The sequence below is a fragment of the Seriola dumerili genome, unplaced genomic scaffold (assembly GCF_002260705.1).
Source record: "Seriola dumerili isolate Sdu_G_001 unplaced genomic scaffold, Sdu_1.0 BDQW01000110.1, whole genome shotgun sequence".
In the NCBI taxonomy this organism is placed as follows: Eukaryota; Metazoa; Chordata; class Actinopteri; order Carangiformes; family Carangidae; genus Seriola; species Seriola dumerili.
The window spans coordinates 4084931-4106456 of NW_019174365.1; the positions used below are offsets into that span (position 1 = coordinate 4084931).

The 21526-nt window shown below is 39.7% G+C and overlaps 3 protein-coding genes across 3 annotated transcripts in view; all 3 read right to left on the reverse strand.

The window, feature by feature from the left end:
* LOC111222994 (lactose-binding lectin l-2-like) lies at nucleotides 1–715 on the reverse strand. Its single transcript, XM_022746944.1, has one exon. The coding sequence runs from the start codon at nucleotides 584–586 to the stop codon at nucleotides 68–70; it is 519 nt and encodes a 172-aa protein (XP_022602665.1). The 5' UTR covers nucleotides 587–715; the 3' UTR covers nucleotides 1–67.
* Nucleotides 716–4972: 4257 nt separating this feature from the next.
* Nucleotides 4973–8175, reverse strand: LOC111223103 (lactose-binding lectin l-2-like). The gene is made up of 3 exons (XM_022747132.1): nucleotides 8062–8175; nucleotides 7279–7323; nucleotides 4973–5679 (listed from the first exon to the last, which is right to left on the reverse strand). Exons 1-3 carry the CDS (start codon nucleotides 8076–8078, stop codon nucleotides 5073–5075), a joined length of 669 nt encoding a protein of 222 aa, XP_022602853.1. The 5' UTR covers nucleotides 8079–8175; the 3' UTR covers nucleotides 4973–5072.
* The window catches only part of LOC111222993 (rap guanine nucleotide exchange factor 5-like), a 51515-nt gene continuing 37956 nt past the window's right edge, over nucleotides 7968–21526 (reverse strand). Inside the window, exons 12-26 of the mRNA XM_022746943.1 lie at nucleotides 20507–20585; nucleotides 20266–20410; nucleotides 18182–18273; nucleotides 18053–18083; nucleotides 17535–17613; nucleotides 17095–17244; nucleotides 15887–15996; nucleotides 15018–15140; nucleotides 14327–14502; nucleotides 14142–14232; nucleotides 14010–14060; nucleotides 13791–13878; nucleotides 13595–13659; nucleotides 12352–12406; nucleotides 7968–11970 (exon numbers count right to left, since the gene is read on the reverse strand). Coding sequence (XP_022602664.1) covers nucleotides 11852–11970; nucleotides 12352–12406; nucleotides 13595–13659; nucleotides 13791–13878; nucleotides 14010–14060; nucleotides 14142–14232; nucleotides 14327–14502; nucleotides 15018–15140; nucleotides 15887–15996; nucleotides 17095–17244; nucleotides 17535–17613; nucleotides 18053–18083; nucleotides 18182–18273; nucleotides 20266–20410; nucleotides 20507–20585 — 1454 coding nt within the window. The 3' untranslated portion in view covers nucleotides 7968–11851. The remainder of the gene's footprint in view (nucleotides 11971–12351; nucleotides 12407–13594; nucleotides 13660–13790; nucleotides 13879–14009; nucleotides 14061–14141; nucleotides 14233–14326; nucleotides 14503–15017; nucleotides 15141–15886; nucleotides 15997–17094; nucleotides 17245–17534; nucleotides 17614–18052; nucleotides 18084–18181; nucleotides 18274–20265; nucleotides 20411–20506; nucleotides 20586–21526) is intronic.

The window sequence follows — 21526 nt, forward strand, 5'->3', positions numbered from 1 at the left end:
TTAAGTTGTACATTTGTATCTTTATTGTGGACGCTCAAAACATTTCTACAGAGCAACAGGTGGAAAGTCAACTGGTTGAATTTGACATAAACGTCAGTAGCTGAGGACAGTCTATGCGAGATGCACAAACAGAGGCATAAGTATCAGAACAAGGTCCACCATTCCATTTCTTATTATTGCCGAAGTTATTGTGTACACAGTCTTCATTTCCATTATTATTTGGCTCTCCTGGATTCCAGAAGCCAAACTTCACTGCACAACCATCAGACCACATCCATCCTCCTTCCTTCTGTTTGTCACTGAGTCCGAGCCAGGTGTATCCTTCAGCGTGGTCAAAGTTCATGATCAGGGATTTGACAAAATCCTCTTCTTCCAGACTGTGGATAGACACCAGATTGGCTCCCTCTGACACACAGTGGAGTTCTGCATCAGCCCAGGTCAAATGTGTGGCAACATACTTGTAGCAGCGGCCACTGAAGCTGAACCAGAACGCAGGACAATTTCCCCGCTGTAGCTTCACTTTATGTTTATCCAAAGGAGACTCAGCACCCAGAGTCAGACCAAACAGGAAGAGCAGCAAGATCATGTTGGCGTCAGAGTCTCTGTGTAAGTCTTTGGAGAATGACGCAGGGTTGAAGTCTTGGTTGGAGCTTTCCTGCACCGTTGGACGTAGGATGATCAAGATTATTGCAGAAACAGCCGAAAGGCCACTTTGTTTTATCTGCTTCAGAGAGGGTGTTTAAACTGTTGCTGTGATATCATTGGTGAAATGTTTTTAAAAATTAACAGGGACTTTGAAATGAAAACAAGGAAATTGGCAATGAAGCAGTAACTGTTTACAATTCATTAACAGTTGTTGAACTCTGGCATTATACATTATTCATCATTGATGTATTGATATAATACGAGTAAATCAGCAGCTGATATAGTCCCTCCTTAAACTATTGCCCACCCCCTATTTATAAACACACCAACCACAGGGGAGATGGCACACTGCAGTACTTAGCGTTCAGGTGAAAGGGACTTACCAGAATTTCCTTCACTGAAGAAACCATGTTTTCGTTTGAAGAGGTCTCCAACAAAGAAAGAGATAAAACCAGAGCACAGGCGGACTGGCCATGGGGACGACTTGCTCCAATCCTGGTCAACCAGTCGACTGTCAAAACGTCCTTACATGTTTTAAGTATTTACTGGCTCCATCAGTGTCTTTACCAGCGGACTGTGTGACAATTGTTCACAGAATCTTTAACTTGTTAGCTAAATGCTGAACAGCAAAGCAGTAGTTTAGCATTAAGCATTATCCCATAACTGTCTCTTGTAGCCAGTTGTTGATGGCTGTGATTCATCAAAAGTTACATAGTCTGACTTTAAAGGGGAAATCCACTCACAGCATTTTTGAATCTTGGACGGTTTATCAAATATCTGTGAACAACAATAATTCCTGAAAAGCAATAATCTTAATAACTTGTAGCCTCAAGCAAATTTCCTGTAGAAAATAATCAAGTTCTTTAACCTTGAGGATTGTCATCCACACAAGGCAGGCCTTTCAATGAAGTCATTTTTTTCATTTTGTTTTTGTTTGTTTTCCTTATCGCTGATGTTGTTGCTCTGTTAGACAGTATGCTCTTTTGATTTTCCTTGATAATTGTGTTTGCATTATTATCAATATAAAAAGGCCAATAAAAAATTCTTCATGGAAAAAAAATAAAGTAAATCTTAATTTATATTGCAACTTTCAAAACCTAGGTTACAATGTGCTTAACAACAGACTAAAAGGTTAAAGAACAGAATAAAATCAAGAAGTGTACAACAGGACACATAGGAAAACACAAAAAATGTACATAATAACTCAATCACAATAGCACTTTGCAGTTTGCAGTTTTAAATTAAACTACCTGAGAGAGTTTGCTGACCTGCCTCTCAGGGGAGACTGTTTCACAGCCTGAGACCCAGGACAGCAAACACAGTCCCCAAAGTTTCAGTCTTGAGCGAGGTACAACTACTAGGCCTTGTTCAGAGGACCTGAAGGGCCTAACAGAGGTAATAGACATTAATAGTTCACTGATACACTCTATTTGTTTGTGAAAGTATTGGTGACAATAAGGTATTAGAGGCTGTCTTTAAATGTGAGTATTTTACAGACAACAGCTATGCTGCTCATAACACTGATGTTTAAAAGTGGGTCTTAACCAAAGTTCTGCAGTATATCTATGCAGCAAAAATTCAACATTTGGCACTGTGAAATGTACAGGATGATCTTAAAGAACAATATAAAAGTCATATGGTCAACATATCAATGATACAAAAATCTCATAGTGTAATGAGAAACGTACATGAGGAGTGTCTGGATAAAAATTAACCAGAAACAAAGAAGTTGTTCACTGGTGAACTCTGGGACATTCAGGACTGCAGTCTGTTTTTCTATATTAATTATTTTTTATTGCATCATAAGAATGCTTATCAATATTATCACAGTATCAAACAAAACAGGTCTGAGTAATTACGAAAGAAAGAGAAAAAAAAGTACATACATCCCTCAATATATATATGCGTATATGTATATGTATATGTATATGTATATGTATATGTATATGTATATGTATATGTACATTTACACTCACCGGCCACCTACCAGATCACCTAGAGATGTCAAATAAAAGCTATAATTTACTTATTTTCTGTAAAAGTTTGATACAATAAAAAGCAGCTTTAGAAAAAACGTGTGGCTTCAACTGAAGCTGAAGATGTATTGCTTTTAGGTTGATTTTTTTCATTTACAACAGATAATAGTACCAATACCAAACATAGGCATATATTCCAGATCAACGTTATTATAAAAGTATAAAGCCTTCAATGTGTCCTCTCTTGCATTATGAACTTAGTGTTTTTTGTTTTAACATGCAAACAGGATTTAAAGAGGTACTGCACACTCAAACATGTTTAGAGCTCTAAACTAAATGGTTTGACTGTATTGTGATGAAACATCTAAATTATGGTGGTGATATTGACATTTCTTACCAAAGACATAAAGACTGGCATTTCATGGACTGAAAATGGCTCAAAACGCCATCTACTGTTTTAAATAATTGTGAACCTTGTAAGGCCAATGCTGACAGCGAGTGAACCATTTGGGACCTTCTTATGCCTCTCAGCCCTTGTCCACTTTTTTAAGCATTTTTCAAAATGATGGAGTGGGTTTTTTGAAGGTGAGCCAACAAATGATGTAAATTTTGAAGTCAAAGTTTTATAAGTGATCACACAGTAAAGAGTCATCAGAAGGCGCAACATCCACGTGAAATCAACACTTGTCACTCCCCTCTAGCTAAAAGTAACCTCAGTAAGCCTTCCTCCCAGTCCCTAACCATTTATGTGCAATATGCTTGCATTAAAGACTTAAGAGTTTGGTGAAATCACTGTATTGGCATTCTGCGGGATGAGCACATGCATGCTTATTCTAGATATTTGGTTGCTTGAGATCTTGTGTGAATAAATGTGAAGAGTGGTTTGACCTTTGATCACTCTAAATAAGTCAAGTCCATAACTATAAACCTGACTTTGATAGTGTGCAATGGACAGAATAGTGTGATACTTGCCATACCACAATCCACAGGTACTTAGACCTGGAATTTGACACGATCAAGATGATGATTAGTTGTTCTAATAGGCTGCCAGGGATTAGACAAAGTGGGACAGGTTTAGAAGACCAATGAAGAAAACAACTCTTACCTGACCTGAAGTACCCAAAGGAGTCAATTCCTGCTGGGAAACAGAGAGAGAGTCATGTAAATATAAGTGAATGTCTATATCACATTCGTCTGTCTGAGGTCATGACACAGACTTTGCCCTGGTCATGGCCTGTGTTACAGCAAAAGCTGGTGAATAAACATCAGTCAAATCATTTCCCAGAATCACATCTAAATCATCTGTAAGTAGGCATGAATCCAGGATTTTTTAAATGAGGTGGCGCAGGGGGGGGGGGCCAAGAACCCACTCAGGAGGGGCCCGTGGGAGATAAGGGTTAGGGTTAAGGCCAGTTTATATTTCTGTGTAGAATCGACACCATATGCCAAAGCTGTGTACCTTAGACTGTAGCCTACACCTTAGCCTGATGTGTACCTCGCTAGGAATATAAGTACACAATACACACCAGCACAACTGTAGCTGGTCTGTTCTGCATGTCTCCCAGTGACCGTCCGGACAAGCACAGAAAACTCACCCTCCTTCTGCCTCAATCAGGTCAATGGTCATACACACTTTCTAGTCCAATGTCTTCTGTCATTTCTGCATTGCAGATATTCCAGTTAAAGTAACTGTTGTTAACTGTTGTTTATTTATTAGCTCCAACTCCAACATGATCAGCTCAGTTTCAGGTGCCATTGTTTGAAGTACATGAAGAAACTCAACACAGTGGAATACAAACCACACAGCCAACTAACTTTTGGTGGTATAATTGCAGAGCAATGCAAGAGGATACAGTATTTTGACCTTGTGTAAATGATATGTTTGCTTAGTAGGACTAGGTGTTACAATCCCTGATGATTCAGCACAGCACTTGCGTACACTGATGATGTGTCGTACTGGTGGAAACATCACTAAATGGTCATCTCAAGGGTTAGGGTCATATAACATTAATATCATCAGACAATCACTTTTACTCATGAGAGAAGACTTGCATACCAGAATGTACCCATGTAACTGTACAGTTAAATAAATTTTCTTCTAAATATGTTGGTTACTTTTGGATGAGGTTTAATACGGAAAAACAAAACATTTGACATTTGGATATTTCCTTTGACCCACCATTGAAATCACCTGTGTTACTACTATCAGTGGTAGATTTCTGTATGGTCAAATTAGGAGAAAGCCTTTGAGGATATCAAAAAGTTGGGAAAATATTCCCTTTGACCGATCACTGGAATTAGTGTGTGAATATCCAGTGTCCATGAAAAAGTTTGTGAAATAGACACACACATTAAGTTGTACATTTGTATCTTTATTGTGGACGCTCAAAACATTTCTACAGAGCAACAGGTGGAAAGTCAACTGGTTGAATTCAACATAAACATCAGTTGCTAAGGACAGTCTATGCGAGATGCACAAACAGAGGCATAAGTATCAGAACAAGGTCGATCATTCCATTTCTTATTATTGCCGAGGTTATTGTGTACACAGTCTTCATTTTCCTCATTATTTGGCTCTCCTGGATTCCAGAAGCCAAACTTCACTGCACAACCATCAGACCACATCCATCCTCCTTCCTTCTGTTTGTCACTGAGTCCGAGCCAGGTGTATCCTTCAGCGTGGTCAAAGTTCATGATCAGGGATTTGACAAAATCCTCTTCTTCCAGACTGTGGATAGACACCAGATTGGCTCCCTCTGACACACAGTGGAGTTCTGCATCAGCCCAGGTCAAATGTGTGGCAACATACTTGTAGCAGCGGCCACTGAAGCTGAACCAGAACGCAGGACAATTTCCCCGCTGTAGCTTCACTTTATGTTTATCCAAAGGAGACTCAGCACCCAGAGTCAGACCAAACAAGAATAACAGCAAGATCATGTTGGCGTCAGAGTCTCTGAGCTTTCCTGCACCGTTGGACGTAGGATGATCAAGATTATTGCAGAAACAGCCGAAAAGCCACTTTGTTTTATTTGCTTCAGAGAGGTTGTTTAAACTGTTGCTGTGATATCATTGGTGAAATGTTTTTAAAAATTAACAGGGACTTTGAAATGAAAACAAGGAAATTGGCAATGAAGCAGTAACTGTTTACAATTCATTAACAGTTGTTGAACTCTGGCATTATACATTATTCATCATTGATGTATTGATATAATACAAGTAAATCAGCAGCTGATATAGTCCCTCCTTAAACTATTGCCCACCCCCTATTTATAAACACACCAACCACAGGGGAGATGGCACACTGCAGTACTTAGCGTTCAGGTGAAAGGGACTTACCAGAATTTCCTTCACTGAAGAAACCATGTTTTCGTTTGAAGAGGCCTCCAACAAAGAAAGAGATAAAACCAGAGCACAGGCGGACTGGCCATGGGGACGACTTGCTCCAATCCTGGTCAACCAGTCGACTGTCAAAACGTCCTTACATGTTTTAAGTATTTACTGGCTCCATCAGTGTCTTTACCAGCGGACTGTGTGACAATTGTTCACAGAATCTTTAACTTGTTAGCTAAATGCTGAACAGCAAAGCAGTAGTTTAGCATTAAGCATTATCCCATAACTGTCTCTTGTAGCCAGTTGTTGATGGCTGTGATTCATCAAAAGTTACATAGTCTGACTTTAAAGGGGAAATCCACTCTCAGCATTTTTGAATCTTGGACGGTTTATCAAATATCTGTGAACAACAATAATTCCTGAAAAGCAATAATCTTAATAACTTGTAGCCTCAAGCAAATTTCCTGTAGAAAAAAATCAAGTTCTTTAACCTTGAGGATTGTCATCCACACAAGGCAGGCCTTTCAATGAAGTCATTTTTTTCATTTTGTTTTTATTTGTTTTCCTTATCGCTGATGTTGTTGCTCTGTTAGACAGTATGCTCTTTTGATTTTCCTTGTTAATTGTGTTTGCATTATTATCATGATAAAAAGGCCAATAAAAAAAATCTCTATAGGAACAAATTAAGTAAATTTTCATTTATATAGCACCTTTCAAAGGTTACAAAGTGCTTAACAAAAAGACAAAGGAAAAACACAAAAAAATGTACATAATAACTCAATTACAATAACACTTGTAATTGACAAAGATACGTTTGTAGCTTTGAATTAAACTACCTGAGAGAGTTTGCTGATCTGACTCTCAGGGGAGACTGTTTCACAGCCTGAGACCCAGGACAGCAAACACAGTCCCCAAAGTTTCAGTCTTGAGCGAGGTACAACTACTGATACAAAAACTTCATTGTCTAATGAGAAACATACAGGAGGAGTGTCTGGATAGAAATTAACCAGGAACAAAGAAGTTGTTCTCCGTCTTATTTTCTATATAAATAAAGACAACAAGGGATTAGAGGCTGTCTTTCAATGTGAGTGATAGAGACAAAAGCTGAGCTGCTCATCACACTGATGTTCTGTTTAAAAGTGGGTCTTCACCAAAGTTCTGCAGTACATCTATGCAGCAAACATTTAACATGTGAATGTGGCCTCTCTTAAATAAAGTGCAATATAAAAGAAATATTATCTATTGAAACAAGAACCTCATAGTGTGATGAGACACGTACATGTGAAGTATCTGGCTAAAAATTAACCAGTATCAAAGAAGTTATTACTGGAACTGTGGAACATTTAGGACAGCTGTCTGTTCTCTAGATAATCTTTTTTTATTTTTATTTCATCATAAGAATGCTTATCAACGTTATCCCAGTATCAAACAAAACAGGCCTGAGTAATAAAGAAAGAAAGAATGAACACTGTCCATTAATGTATAATCCACTTCTGATATCTGTTACATAGAAATGCTTGTAACCTTTTAATCCAATCTTCCTTTTTCTCGTTGAAATGATAAATAAGACACGTAGTTCACTGGGCATGAGAGGCCCATAGATCCATTCTTGAATTATAACAAAGAAAAAGAAAGCGGCCCCAATATATGCCTCTCAAAAAGCTTCATCGTGAGCATGCTGAAGGTCCTCTTCCCATCTCTGACAGAATCCTGCAGAAACAGCTTAAAGGCCATTTTTCTATTACTTGCTTCAGAGAGTGTGTTTGAACTGTTGCTGTGATATCATTGGTCACCGGTCAAACGCACAGGGTAAACAACAAGCACAAAGTATCTGAACACAAGCCAAGAAGAGAAACACTCGCTCACCTGGAGATGTCACATAAAACCTATAATTTATTTGTTTTCAGTAAAATTTTGACATAGTAAAACGCAGCTTTAGAAAAGACATGTGGCTTCAGCTGTTCGAAGGTTGAGGGGACACGAGGGGAGACGTATTGCTTTGTGGTTGACTTTTTCTTTTTTTTTTGCATTTACAACAGATAAATAACAACATACCAACATAGGCATATATTTACACATCAACAATATTACAATAGTACAAAGCCTTCACTGTTTCCTCTCTTGCATTGTGAACTTTTTCTTTTTTCTGATTTAACATGCAAACAGAATTTAAACAACATTTCTTTAAAAAACCACAACTTTACACAGTCATGACAATGGCCAATAAAACACTAAATACAGCCGCCTGTTGGCTTCCTCTCCATATAAGCGTCTGACACCAGAGGAAAGAGATGAGCATCAACACACCGACTTGCTCGTCTGCTGCCCTCAAGTGGCCACAAAACATAACAAGTACTTTTACATTCCAGCATTGCAGCTTCAAACCACAAACATCTTTCCTTCTCATGTGTGCACTTCCTCACCGTTGAAACTCTGGCACATAAACTGAGGCATTTTGTCACCTCTGAAATACATAAATAAACAATATATTACAATAAATAACGAATATAGCACGATTACCCTGCTGTCTGGACACAGTGAGCAGAGATGTGTCTGTGCATGTGTGTGTCGTGTACAGGTTAATAGTAAAAATGACTACCACAAGGCCTTTCTATGACACTGAATATGAACACACCACAGCTCTGATTTATCGGCTCTCGCAGTCAAAGAATCACTGACTTGGTTTCACAAAAAGCATCTTTAAAATGCGACTATAACTTTGTAGAGAAGAAATAACGATTTTCCTCGTACAAAGCTGAGCTCACAAGAAATAAAACGCATTGTTGCTGAATTCAGTACACTGAGGAGTTTTTGCTGGTACAGCCTTACTCTGCCTGGTATATACCAGTAGCTAATGTTAGCAAACTTTAGGTAAATATAGCGTTATAATGGACAGTTACATTAAAAATGCCAAACAATAAAACTGTAGTTTAGCGTTATCTCATAACTGTTTCTAAAAGCTGTTTCGATCAGTATTTATTGTAAATTTTGAACAAACTTCCAGAGAACGTGCAGAGAATGCATGTTTCCATCCACTACTGTTAAGCAAGTAGGTATTGAGTTTTGCTTTAAAGGAGAAATCCACTCTCAGAATTGAATATTATTTTTATCTTCTTTATATTGCTTATGTAATATTAACTGTTACTGGAAAGGAACAATCTCAAGACTCACATGTGTAACATCAAGCAGCACATCCTGCACAATAAACAGACTTCTTTACAATTCGTTTAGATTTTACATCCCCATAATACCAAATACTTACATGGCTCAAATAATCTTTTAATTTGAATTCATCAATTTGGTTGACTATAACTGGCTCCACATTCAGTATCACAGCATCTGCACAAAGTGTTGGTGACAACAGTGGGTTACAGTCTGTCTTTGAAAGAGTTTTTAATGCAAAGGCAATGACTAAGCTATTTGTAACACATACAAACACACAAAATATGTTCAACGTGAGTCTTCACATAGAGATCACCTTTTAATTTCTTCTTGTAATGAACTAAAGATGCTTTTGGCACTAAGACAGTTTGTGAAATTCAGGTTTCCCCTTATGTAACTGAATCATTATGGTCTGTGCTCTGAAAGGCTTAGTGTTGAAATGATGATGATGACAAACACTTGTGGCAACAACATTTCTACTGTATTGCACGTTACCCCCCCATGCTTCATAACTATCTAAACAATGCGAGACATGCAGCACTACATAACATTTAGGAATCTCACCCTCGCATGGTTCCTCCTACTCAACAGAAATGTACCACTGACGTGACCACATGAACAGATACAGGGCAAGGACAAAATAATACAAACACTAATAAGGTCTGCCAAACATAAAGACTGCTCATGGCTCTGAAGGATGTCTTAATCTGTATGTATCATCATATATATCATATATCGTTTCTGAATGATTCAGAGAGTGAGCCAGAATCATAGTTGTATTAACAAGACGAGCTGGTTACTCAGGGATTTGAATAACAAACAGATGCTTTTCACATGTCACGGCTGTGTCAACAGGAATATGTTGCCAGATTGGATTCAGAAAAGATCATTTTCCCTGCCAACATGTAGTTGGAGGGCCAAAATTATGAGAACCAAAGTAAAAGTGATAAATAATCAATGGATGAACCAAAGCTGTAAAAATCCCACCAGGCAGTCTTACTATAATGGAGGAAGTCTGTGACCTCGTGCTTCCATTATTCTGTCCACACCCTGTGTTGGTTTTCAGACAATTTACACAAGACCACTTCTGAATGAAGTGATCTTTTCAGTCAGTAAGAACAAATCATCAGTGATGAAATCTCCTCATGAACATGGTTCTGTGGAATAAAGCTATTACTTAAAGCTCTGTGGCGCAGTGCTTTGACTATCTGTTAACATATACAACTCAAGGATTAAAAAAGAAAGTGGGGGGGGGACTATGATGGGGCTGTGTTTCCATAGCAACCCAAGATGAGTGGGATAGCATCACACACACACACACACGCACATACAAACACAAGCACGCACACACCCTGAAATCAGTCATCATAATGTCAAAAAGCATCTCTGCGAGGAGTCAGATCTGCTTTACATGATCAAGGACCAGACTTCATTCCAGGGCTCATTCAAGGAAATCAAAAATTATGTAATTAAAAAAAAAAAAGACTCCTAAACAAACCAAGAGCAGTACAGTACAGTACATCTATGCTGCAGGATCAATGTGACATTTGGCACTGAAAAATGTATAGGTCCATATTATATACAATGTAAAATAATCATTATCTATTCACACAAAAACATCATAGAGAAGAGTGCACGAGGAGTGTTTGGCTAAAAGTCATCCAGGACTGGAATAACTGTTCACTATTCATCAACAGTTTTTGAACTCTGGCACGTTCAGGAGAGCTGTAAGTGTTTCAAACCTCACAGTCAGTCAGTGAAAACCTCTCGCAATGCTTCCTTCACATGTCAGGTACAATACACTGTTAATGTCACACCTTTTGTCACTCACTGAGGCTGCACATTGTTAGTCAAAAGACAGAGGCTCAGTGACAAAAGGGAAAAAGTTGTAGGTGCAAAAAGTGTTGCTGCTTCAGTAATGGCTGCTGCTTGTGTTACGTAATATGCTACAACACAACAACCAAAAAAAGCTCCACATCATACACCTACATAACTATAGCATGTACCCTGCATATACATGCGTCACGAGGCAGATTTGCGATATGCAGATGAAATAATATGAGACCATAGATGGGGCAGATTTCAGCCATCAGGTTAAAAACACATCCAACTCCTCTACAGTTGTTTTTGTGTTTGTAACTGAAATGATGACAAGGATATGAAGTCCTTGTTGGCCTCCGGGTGATGGGGGGGTGGGGGTGGGGGTGGACGAGACTTTGACAGAAATAAAGGAACATTCCCCCTGCTAAACAGGCTCATAAATAACCAGAGGATCATCACAAGAACAAAACCAAGGGCATATTCAGTCCAATAGATACTGTACAAACTAATTACAGCCTCCTTTACTCTCTATCTCAGTTTGGCAAATCTTGGTCTTGCTGTGCAGAATCTCTTCCTGTAGACAGTTTACAGAACGTGTATGGAGTTTAGAAATCCTTTTTGCAAGCACATGTTCAGTGCTATAAAGCCTTTAGAGAACAGGCAGCGTGCAGCTCTGTGTCTTCGTGGGTTGGGTCTGAACACATGGCATCTTATTGTCCACTTGGCACCACTGCTGGTAGTGTGATTTTGTTGCAGTGTATGTTTGAGTGTGTGACATTTTGCTGTACAAAGCGTCCTTCGTGTCACACAGAGCTAGCATTTCCATTCCAGTGTCCAGTGTGTTTGTGTGTCTCCGAGTGTATGTGTGTGTGTGTGTGTGTGTGTGTGTGTGTGTGTGTGTGTGTGTGTGTGTGTGTTTAAGCACGTGGCTCCAGTTTGTGTGACAGTTCAAAAAGAGTCTGCTGATTGTCGATAATGTGCAGGTAGTTAACACTCGCCCTCACCTCCGCACTGTCGACCCCGATTACCTCGTTGCCTAAGAGACGGACACAAAACACGCGCATTAGTCACGCAGAGGAGTTTTCTGCTGGGCTCAGGAACACACACACACTTAGTAAAAACACAGACTCTATTATGGCCATATAAAGAAAATAAAAGACTGTCTGGAAATGGTTGCTTAGAAACTGTAACAGAAAACTGAGTGGGAGAGACAAAGATACAGGTGCAGTACACTGACTCGACTGCAGATGGCAGTAGATTCCTCACAATGAATGGATCCAAAACATCAACACCCCATTTGGTATAACATTTTGTCAGAGAGGGGAGGCAATGAACCTAAAGAGCCCTGATAACTTATCATTTGTGATGTTAGGATCATTTGTACCAATTAAATTCACCCAGAAACGAGAAGACTGACCTGGTTGGTCGCTTTGGCAGTGGCGAATCATTCTCACTGTGTCTGCGATCATATGCTGTTGGTTAGGAAGAAAACATGTTGCATCAGTGCGATGCCAAACAATCAAAATCTAACATTTTAGAGCAGATTTGTCCTGCCCCATCGCTATAAATAACAATATAAATGACATCTTCTTCAAAGTGAAGCAGATCTTATCTATTTGATGGAAAACAGATGTGTCAGTGGTCACTTTTAATGATTGAGATGAAAGTCAGCAGTTAAAAAGAAAAGATGCCACTCATGCAAAATAGAGCTTGGTCTCAGTGAATTCCCCCCAGTACAGTATAAATAAAGGTTTTATTCTGTCAACTCCTTAATCTCCAACTGCGCTCTGCTTCTCCATCACTGGTCTTGTCCTGCTGCAGCAGTTTTCTTCTCTCAGACCCGACAAATGTTCCCCCTTTCTACTTACGTTAATTATGCTTTCTTCCAATGACCAGAATTAATTATCTAGCCAGTAATCCTGTTTCAGCGTCTTTCTCCTCGCACCACCCAGGAGTGATTCTACTGTTTCAGATGAAGTTGCTGAAACAGGTTTGAATTATCTCCAAGGTTGTTTCAACAAAGGCAAAAAGAAAGATGGCTGCCTTTAAATTCTCTCTACAGAAAAATCTGCTAAATAAACTACAAAAATAAATGATGTCTTGGGGTTTAAGAAATTGTGATGGGCATTTTTTGACTTGACAGACCAAACGGTTAAACTGATTAATTGAGAAAACAATCATCAGATTCATCTACAACACAGTGATTACTGTATTTTACATCTCCAACTTGTGATTATTAAACAAACTTCAACTTCAGAGTTGTTGTTGCAAATCAGCACCAGATTGTGACCGACTGGCTTGTTTGAGTTTTTATTTTTGTGTTAGCAACATGCTGGCCCTGTCCACACTGAAACCCAAACTGCTCCCGATGGTCAGGCCATCACTTTGCATGGTAACTCGATGCCACTTATGAGAGTGAATGGGTGAATTACAGGCAAAAAGTGCCATATACTGTACATTACTGCATTTATACTCCATTTATTTATTTGACTCAATGGTTAATCACCTGTTGATACATCTCATCTTGTTATCTATATAGTTACTGGATGACATTTTAAGCCTTGTTCAAAGGTAAGGCAAAATTCCTGAAAGGTCACTTTCAAACAGTTTGAAACACTAACTCAAACACTGAAAGACATTACAGAACTGAGTGGACTCACCAGCTTCTCAAAGTTGACCAGGTTGTCATGGAAGGTCTTATTTCCCTCATGGATAAAGGTGATATCTAAGAGCAGTGGACAGCTGTATTAAAGTGTCATTCATCAAAAAAACAATAAAGTCTTGGTATGCTGTGTGTGTGTGTGTGTGTGTGTGTGTGTGTGTGTGTGTGTGTGTGTGGAGGGTTGGAGATGATACCTTTCAGGAGAAGAGGCATGAAAGGGATCTTGGGAGGTTTCATCCTCTTGAAGGCCTCTCTGTAGGCTTTGTGGTTCAGAGATGGATCCTGAAGAAAGATGGAGGAAGAGAGAAAACAGAGTAAAAGAAAAATGATGAGAGAAGGAAGAGAGATTTCAAGATTTGATTTTTCAAATCGAAAGAGGAACTGCAAATACTGTATCTCTGTCTCTGTCTCACCGTGATGAGTTCCAACTCTGAGAAAAGCTTCTTGAACTTGCCCGGACATTTCTGAAGGGAAGGTTTTTGGTCAGAATTAGATTTACAACACAACGTATGTGTATAAATACACTAAATATAACACACACTCACCTCCCAGGTTTGGTTCAGTCGGCTGACAGCTGCTGTGTTGAGACCCATGATGATGGCAAATGCGGAGTTCAAATTTCTTTGGGCTTTACAACTACGAGCACAAAAATGCATCAAAATGCTACCTCGACGTACTTGATATATACACTTTTATTTGTGTATGTTCGAGTGTGTGCGCGCGTTCTTACTGAGCAGCGATCTTGATGAACTTCTTGAGCAGCTGCACTCTCTTGTTGAGAGACACACACATGAGCACCTCGGACATGACCCACTGCTGGACCTCGTTGCAGCGCTGGAGCAGGACTGAGAGCGCCGCCGTGTGGCTACCAGGAGTACGGCTGAGAGTGTAGTACACCAGCTCTTGCTGCATGGGAAAGGTGGAAAGAGTGTGAGTGAAAGACATCAAGCTTTTCAGAGGAATGCATCCCAAAATATCTACTCCCTTTAAGAATGTAATTATTTGACGGTAATCAGAATTTTCCAGAGGCCCACATGACATCTTAAAATTGTGTGTTTTGTCCAACCAATAGTCCAAAATCCACATATAATTAATTTATTATAAAACAGAGGAAAGCAGCAATTTCTCACATTAGACAATTAGAATCCAGCACAAAACATTGTCCAGATTCCCGAATGATACAATAACATCCAAAATATCTGTGCTCTGCTTCACCATTTTCCCAACAAATATTCAGCTCTTCCTGGAAGCCGCTCAGCTGCAAGAAGACTTTCTGTACTCATGATCCAGCCAAGTCTTGTAGAGCATTTGCATCTTTAATGCTTATGCCCCAGCAATCTGTCATGAATATGAATTTATTATACCCTACTGTATGTATATGCAACACATGCATATATTTGTGTGTGTGTGAGAGTGTATACCTCGTGGATGGATTTGAAGAGGCTCCAGTCCAGGTGTGTGAGAGCAGCTGCCACATCCCAGGTGTTGATGCCCAAGAGTCGCACAGGCCTCCTGCTTAGCTCAGCGCTGTCCGTCAAAGGAGGCTGCATATACACAAAGAAAAGGTAAGTTAGTGCAAAGAAAGATGTCGTCGCCTTTGTATCGCGTATGCTCAGAAATACAGTATATGCTGTACATACAAATATGTACTGACTATATACGGAATCTCTAAATACGATAAACAATAGCAACAATGTCTCAAATTCATAATAAACTACAGAACAATGATGCTAGAGAATCTACAGGTTTGTTAATGACAGGATGCTAAATATACATATCCAGGCAAAAAAAATCCCTAAAACTACGTTCAAATGCCCAATAGTGTAAAATGGTTTTAAGGATTCACAACATAAGCTCCAATCTGAAACACATACCATTTCAGAAGAACACTTTGCCCTGATACAGCACTTTCCAATCCTGCCGTCACGGTATTAATTGTGGCTCACACTTTTTCTTTCCTTTTGAGTCAATGTTAATAACAATCACCTGACCTGAGTCATTCCAGCTTGCTTATAAAGCATGACTCATTTGTGACACTGTGAAAATATGTCACAATGAGTCATGGGGAAGTAGAATATTTATTTTCATGCCTGATTTAGCCAGAAGATGATAAAGAAGCAGCCAACAATATCAGAAGCAGCAAATGCCTAAATAATCAGATCTTTGAGATTGTGGTTTGCTTTAAACCTACAAGATGCACCTTTAGCCTCTATCAGCACGTACGAAACACATGGAAAGATTGAATGTTGCAGAATGACAGAAGCACAAACAGAGCAGTGCATTTACATACCAAGATCTCAGTGAGATCCCTGCGACAGGCCACAAGCTTTCCCTGTGGGGTCAGAGACTCTGAGTACACACAGTCACTGGGCTGTAACACCCTCCGCTCTGCAGAGACGACTATATAAAGAAAAGGGGAGAGAAGGAGAGAGAGATGATGACGATAATCTAGACTGTCAAACCATGGGCCAGGGGCACTCTGCAGCTGCTAAGGGGTATAGCAGGTGCAGCAGCTCAACTAATAATAAAAAACATAAATAAATAAAAATTTAAAAAAAACCCTAATGCCTGTAACACCTGAACATGGTTATGAATGAGAGTGCATGAAACTAGTTTTGTAAGTGGGCAGAGAAGTCTTAACAATTAGCTAAGTAATACATGGTTAAAATAGATAGCTAAAGTAATAATGAATAAACAGCTGAAATAGTTAACATTGGCTGAAAGTAATGAATACATTTTTAAAATAGTTAAAAGTAAAATAAAAAAATAGGAGGATAAATGGTTAGTATAGACAACTAGTGACTGAAATAGCTAATAGCAATGTATAAAAGGTTAACAGCTATAGGTAATAACGACCGTAAAGCTGTAGTGGGGGTGGGTTGGGGTGGTCAAAGGGTACAGATGACCCCAGCCCAAGGCCCAGGAGGGGCCCATGCTGAGGTCATGCAAAGCTCTATGCTTGACCCTTAAATGGGATCAAGTACAACAATTTTATAATCACAGATAATACAATTTATATGTATTCACATATGAATATGTGTTGAGAGCACATTTCAACTTGTCAACAGATACCCCACACCCTGCTGTTATTGTGACAACGGTGTGGTTGAAGCACTTGGCCAGTCAGATGTGCAGAACAAACATGTGCTGCGAATTGAACAGCACAGTCAAGATGCCAAGTCACAACCAGTCAGGAAGGGATAGCAGCTAAAAAAGATGTGGGAGAGGAAGAGGAGGGCAGCAGCCAGCCAGCCAGGGCAGAAGCAACAGGTGAGGCTGACAGCAAACACAGGGATAAAGCTGTATATATACTGTTCAGGTACTTATTGGTCACAAAGTACTTGGCAATTAAAATATTTGCATTGGAGCAACTTATACATGATATTTGATAAGATACTGTAGGTAGTGTGAGGGTTTTATTTTTAATTATTGAGGGAATTTAATACTTATGTTTATATGTTCACTATGTATTGTGCATGCATTTCTTTGTGTGCGTACCTCCAGTGTGTGAGACCACAGCGAGCACCATGTCTTCCTCTGCTCTGTCCATCTTCAGACCCACAATCCTCAGCAGCTCATGGGCCTCCAGTGACGGGTGTGTGTGGACGCTCAGGTAGGAGTCAGAGCTCACGTACACGCAACAGATAACTGAGAAATACATAGAAAATGTTCACAGTAGATGGCTACAACAAAAATACTGAAATACTGTAAAATAATAATGAAGCAGATGCAGAAAAGACTTAAGTGTTTATGGAGAGAGGCTGGAGTTAATTTTTGTCAAGTACTCAAGCACACAAAGAAGCTGAACACGCTGTATTTAAGCAATTTGCATGTGCACACTGAAATTAAAACTCACAGACTGTCATTATGCATAATTGTGTACAGTCCTGGGCAGTGTGTTGTGTATATGTGTGCATGAGTTTGTGTCTGTTACTCACCCTCTCTAGTCTCAATCTGCGGACTTCGGAGCTGCAAACAGTTTTCCTTCAAACTCAACTGCTGATACATTTGTTTGCTCTGAAGGAGAGAGAGCAGAAGAAAGATGAAGATGCATAACACTGTTTATACTTCACTGAATATTGTGATGCACTGACAGCATCTGTATCATCTCCTATATTACTGTTGCACATCTATGAGTTTAAGCTGTCTATTCTATAATGTATGATTGACTAGACTTTACTTTTTCCTATAATTTTCTAAATTCATGGTTTACTATTGGCATGAGCGGCTAATTTAAGTCCTGGAATTGTTGCTCAACGTCAGCAGACACAATCGGGAGCTTGGTTATTTGACTGGTTTTCAGGACACCTCTAATACTTAACAAAATCATACATTTTTATACCATTAAAACTTTTGAAATCTAGAGCTAATGTCATATTAGTAAAATATAACATAAGCAACAACAAGATAAGCATCATGGGTTTTGTAAATATTTCCTCTCATCTGTTTGTCTTACCTTTTGGTTTGGAGGACAGTCATCCACAGTGCTGTGAGAAACAAGCACAAATGTGAGGAGGGATGCAGGCAAGCATGGGGAAAAAAAAAAGAGTCAACAAAGGCCCTGTGCAGAGACAAACCCACTTACTGTCTGCGACGCAGAAGTTTCTGGAACTCCTTCAGATCTTTCTCCAGTGTGGGGAACTCGTACAGATCTTCTAAAACACACCTGTACAGAGTCTGACAGACAGAGAAAACGAAAACCAAGATCCGTGACATTGCACCCACAATCTCATGTTAACACTTGTTGACTGATGGTAAAATATTTGTTTGTTTGGTCCATCAGAAAAGCTGGCAACTGGCTGCAGGATTAACATTTGAATGGTCTTTGGCTGCTCTCAGACTTTAGCTGTACTGTCAACCACGCACAGACACTCTAACCATCGTTCTACATTGGCTCCATATCAAACAGATATCTGACTAGCTGCCTGTTACAACAGAATTATTATGGTTAAAAGAAGGCAAGCAAATTTTTTATCAGGTTGGTTCACCCAAATCATTTCCCACAAAGAAAATTTGCCTTTTGGGCTAAAAGAGATGCTGTGGATTGGACTCCAGAGGTTCACACCAGACATCATAAGAATATGGCTGAGCTGAGGTAGCTTTGAAAAATGGTCAGAAATTCATTTTGAACTTTGCGCAGATCTGATCAGCAGCTACTGGTTATTAGTGTCAAAGGAGGTTCAACCAGTTATTGAATCCATGGATCCATTCACTTCCTCCACCAGCACTGTGAATGCTTAATGGGTGTGTTCGATAAAGACATGAAAGATTACATTTGTTTGTGTTTTATGAGCCTGTCTATACTTCTGACATGGATGAAAATCAGATCACATTTTATGACCAATTAATGCAAGAAAAAAAAAAAATATCCAAAGGGTTCACATACTTTTTCTTGCCACTGTAAGCTATGACATACAACTGAGGTTAAGAAGATGATCTGAACCAACAAAATAAAACTACATGGTATTAACATTCCACTCTGTGCAGCTCATTTACTGAGTAGCATCAAGTGCAAATTATGCTGCGAAGGTAGATTACATTAAAAAAACATGAGACAAATTCTGTACCTTGTACTTAAATGGGTGACTGGGCACGCTCTGTTGTGTCTGTGTGCTAGAGTGTGTGCATGGCAGAGCATTAGTACGTAACATGAAAGCTCAGGGGAAGGAAACATTAACAACTTGCAAAGACGCACTTACGTATGCACACACGAACGCACCACACACGCATCCACCTGCTTATCGCTGTCATTGACCCACCATAGCATCCCATCCCAATTCCCCTCTCATTCCTCTGTTACTAGGCAACTATCACCTGGGTTACACACTCCATATGAGATTATACCCATGCCAACCCTCGCACTTTGGTTTCCATGGCAACCCGGCACTGAGCAATGGAGCTGTCAGGTTTCAGAGGGAAGAGTGATTGGTGAGTGTATGCAGCTGTTGTGGGTGTGCGTGTGGAAGTGTACATGTGTGATCATGTTACATGTATGTGTGTGTGTGTGTGTGTGTGTGTGTGTGTGTGTGTGTGTGTGTGCTTGTGTGTGTGTGCAATGGTCGTCACAGGCATTCAAATCCGATTTGGCCCACTATGTGAAAATATAGCAGGAACACAGCAGATAGAAGCAGCACTTGTCATGAGAAATGTGACAATGATGTGACACTGAGAATCTGTATGTGTTTTCAGTGAACACGGTGTCCTGTGTAGATACTACAGTTTTTTCTTATTTCCATTGTTCCTTGTGATTAGATACTCTGACATAAAAACACAAAGCCAGATATTATGATCAAACCCAAATTCATATGATAGATCATGAAAGTGCCCGTATTTTTCTCTCTTATTGTTTGGTCCTTTGTCGGAGGGATGAGATAAAAACAAGGTTCCCCCTGCAGGCTGAAAAAGTGTTCAGTTTAACAGGAGATGCAGCTAACAAGTAGATCAGAGAAGACACATACACACACACTGCAGCTCAGATGTCCTGTTGTGCAATACCCCATTTTAGATCAAGACAGAGACAAGTGAAGATGAACGAGACCTCTGATGTTCTTTAGTGACACATGTAAAAGGACACCAGAGGATCCTTTCAAATACAAGAAACAGAGCGAAAGTAGATATTTAAAAAAAAAAAAAAAATCAGTTGCGGTGATGAAACGAGTAGTGCCGCACCTTCATGAAGCTCCTGACGTGCTCCTCTTCCTTGAGGAAGTCCTTGTAAAGCCTGCTCCAGTGGGACACCAGCTGCAGTACCTTACGCTTCCTGAAGAGGGCGTCCTTGCCCTCCTCCTGACCCCTGCAGCGGGCGCTGCTATAGGTAAGAGCGGTCAAGGAGACAAAGCAGGTTTAGTGTGGAGGCAGAAAGGATATGAGTGTGATTTATGTTTTTACACATGTTTGCCAGTAAGGATATTGTCCCAAAAGAGCCTGACAGAGGTCATGGGTGGACATGAACACCAGGTAGGTCAGCAGGAAGTCATCCAGCAACATTTCTGAAACACAGGAAACACACCATCAGCCACTTAATAATTTGTCTTACTTGTAGATTAAGTAACATGGAAGTCTCATATTTTCTTCCTTTGTTCCTGACATCAACTCTGACTCCCTTTGTCTCCATTATGAACTAATGAATGGTGTTTCCTTTATGTCAACCACCTTACAAACATAACAAATACACTTTAACACCCAACTGTGAAGTCTCCCTCAGCTATACAGAGCATTTTAGCATCTTTCAGCTCATTGTTTTGTTTTTTGACATTTTATGCTACCTGCCCAGCACCAACCAGCAGACAAAGTTTGAGCCTAGCTGGTGAGCTGAATGCTAATGTTGCTCTGTGTCTGTTGTCTTTGTAAATAAGCAACTGTTTGCTGACAGGTTCGCCACATCAAAGGAGAGTTTGGGGTCTCCACTGGAAGTCAGAATAAAGTTCTGTAGGTTTGACCAAAGTTTGGTTGCGCAGCATGGATTGGGAGTTGAAGAGGTTAAAGGTCGCTAACGTTTCCAGCCACTGTCAAATCCCTTCCAAATACACCTACATACTCCTGATGAAGTTTTAATGAATCATACCAAAGAGATGCAAAGATGCTTATTTTTCCCAAATATTAACTTTGATTGTTGCTTATTTTGTCATTATTTTATGTTATAAAGAAATAAGAGACAGGGAGGTTTTTCAGGGTCTTCAGGAAAAATCAAACATTTACAATTGCATTTACATCACCACCAAGAGGTTTTTTTTTAAGAAATTCATCAGAGTAGAGTGTGTCAGGTGTGTGTGTTTGTGTGTGTGAGACTCAGCAGGTGCTCAATGGGTAAGATCTGAATATAAACAGCTCTCATGGCAGATGGGTAATGAGCCATTGTTGGTGTTGTGAGGGAGCTGAGGAGTGTGTGTGTGTGTGTGTGTGTGTGTGTGTGTGTGTGTGTGTGTGTGTG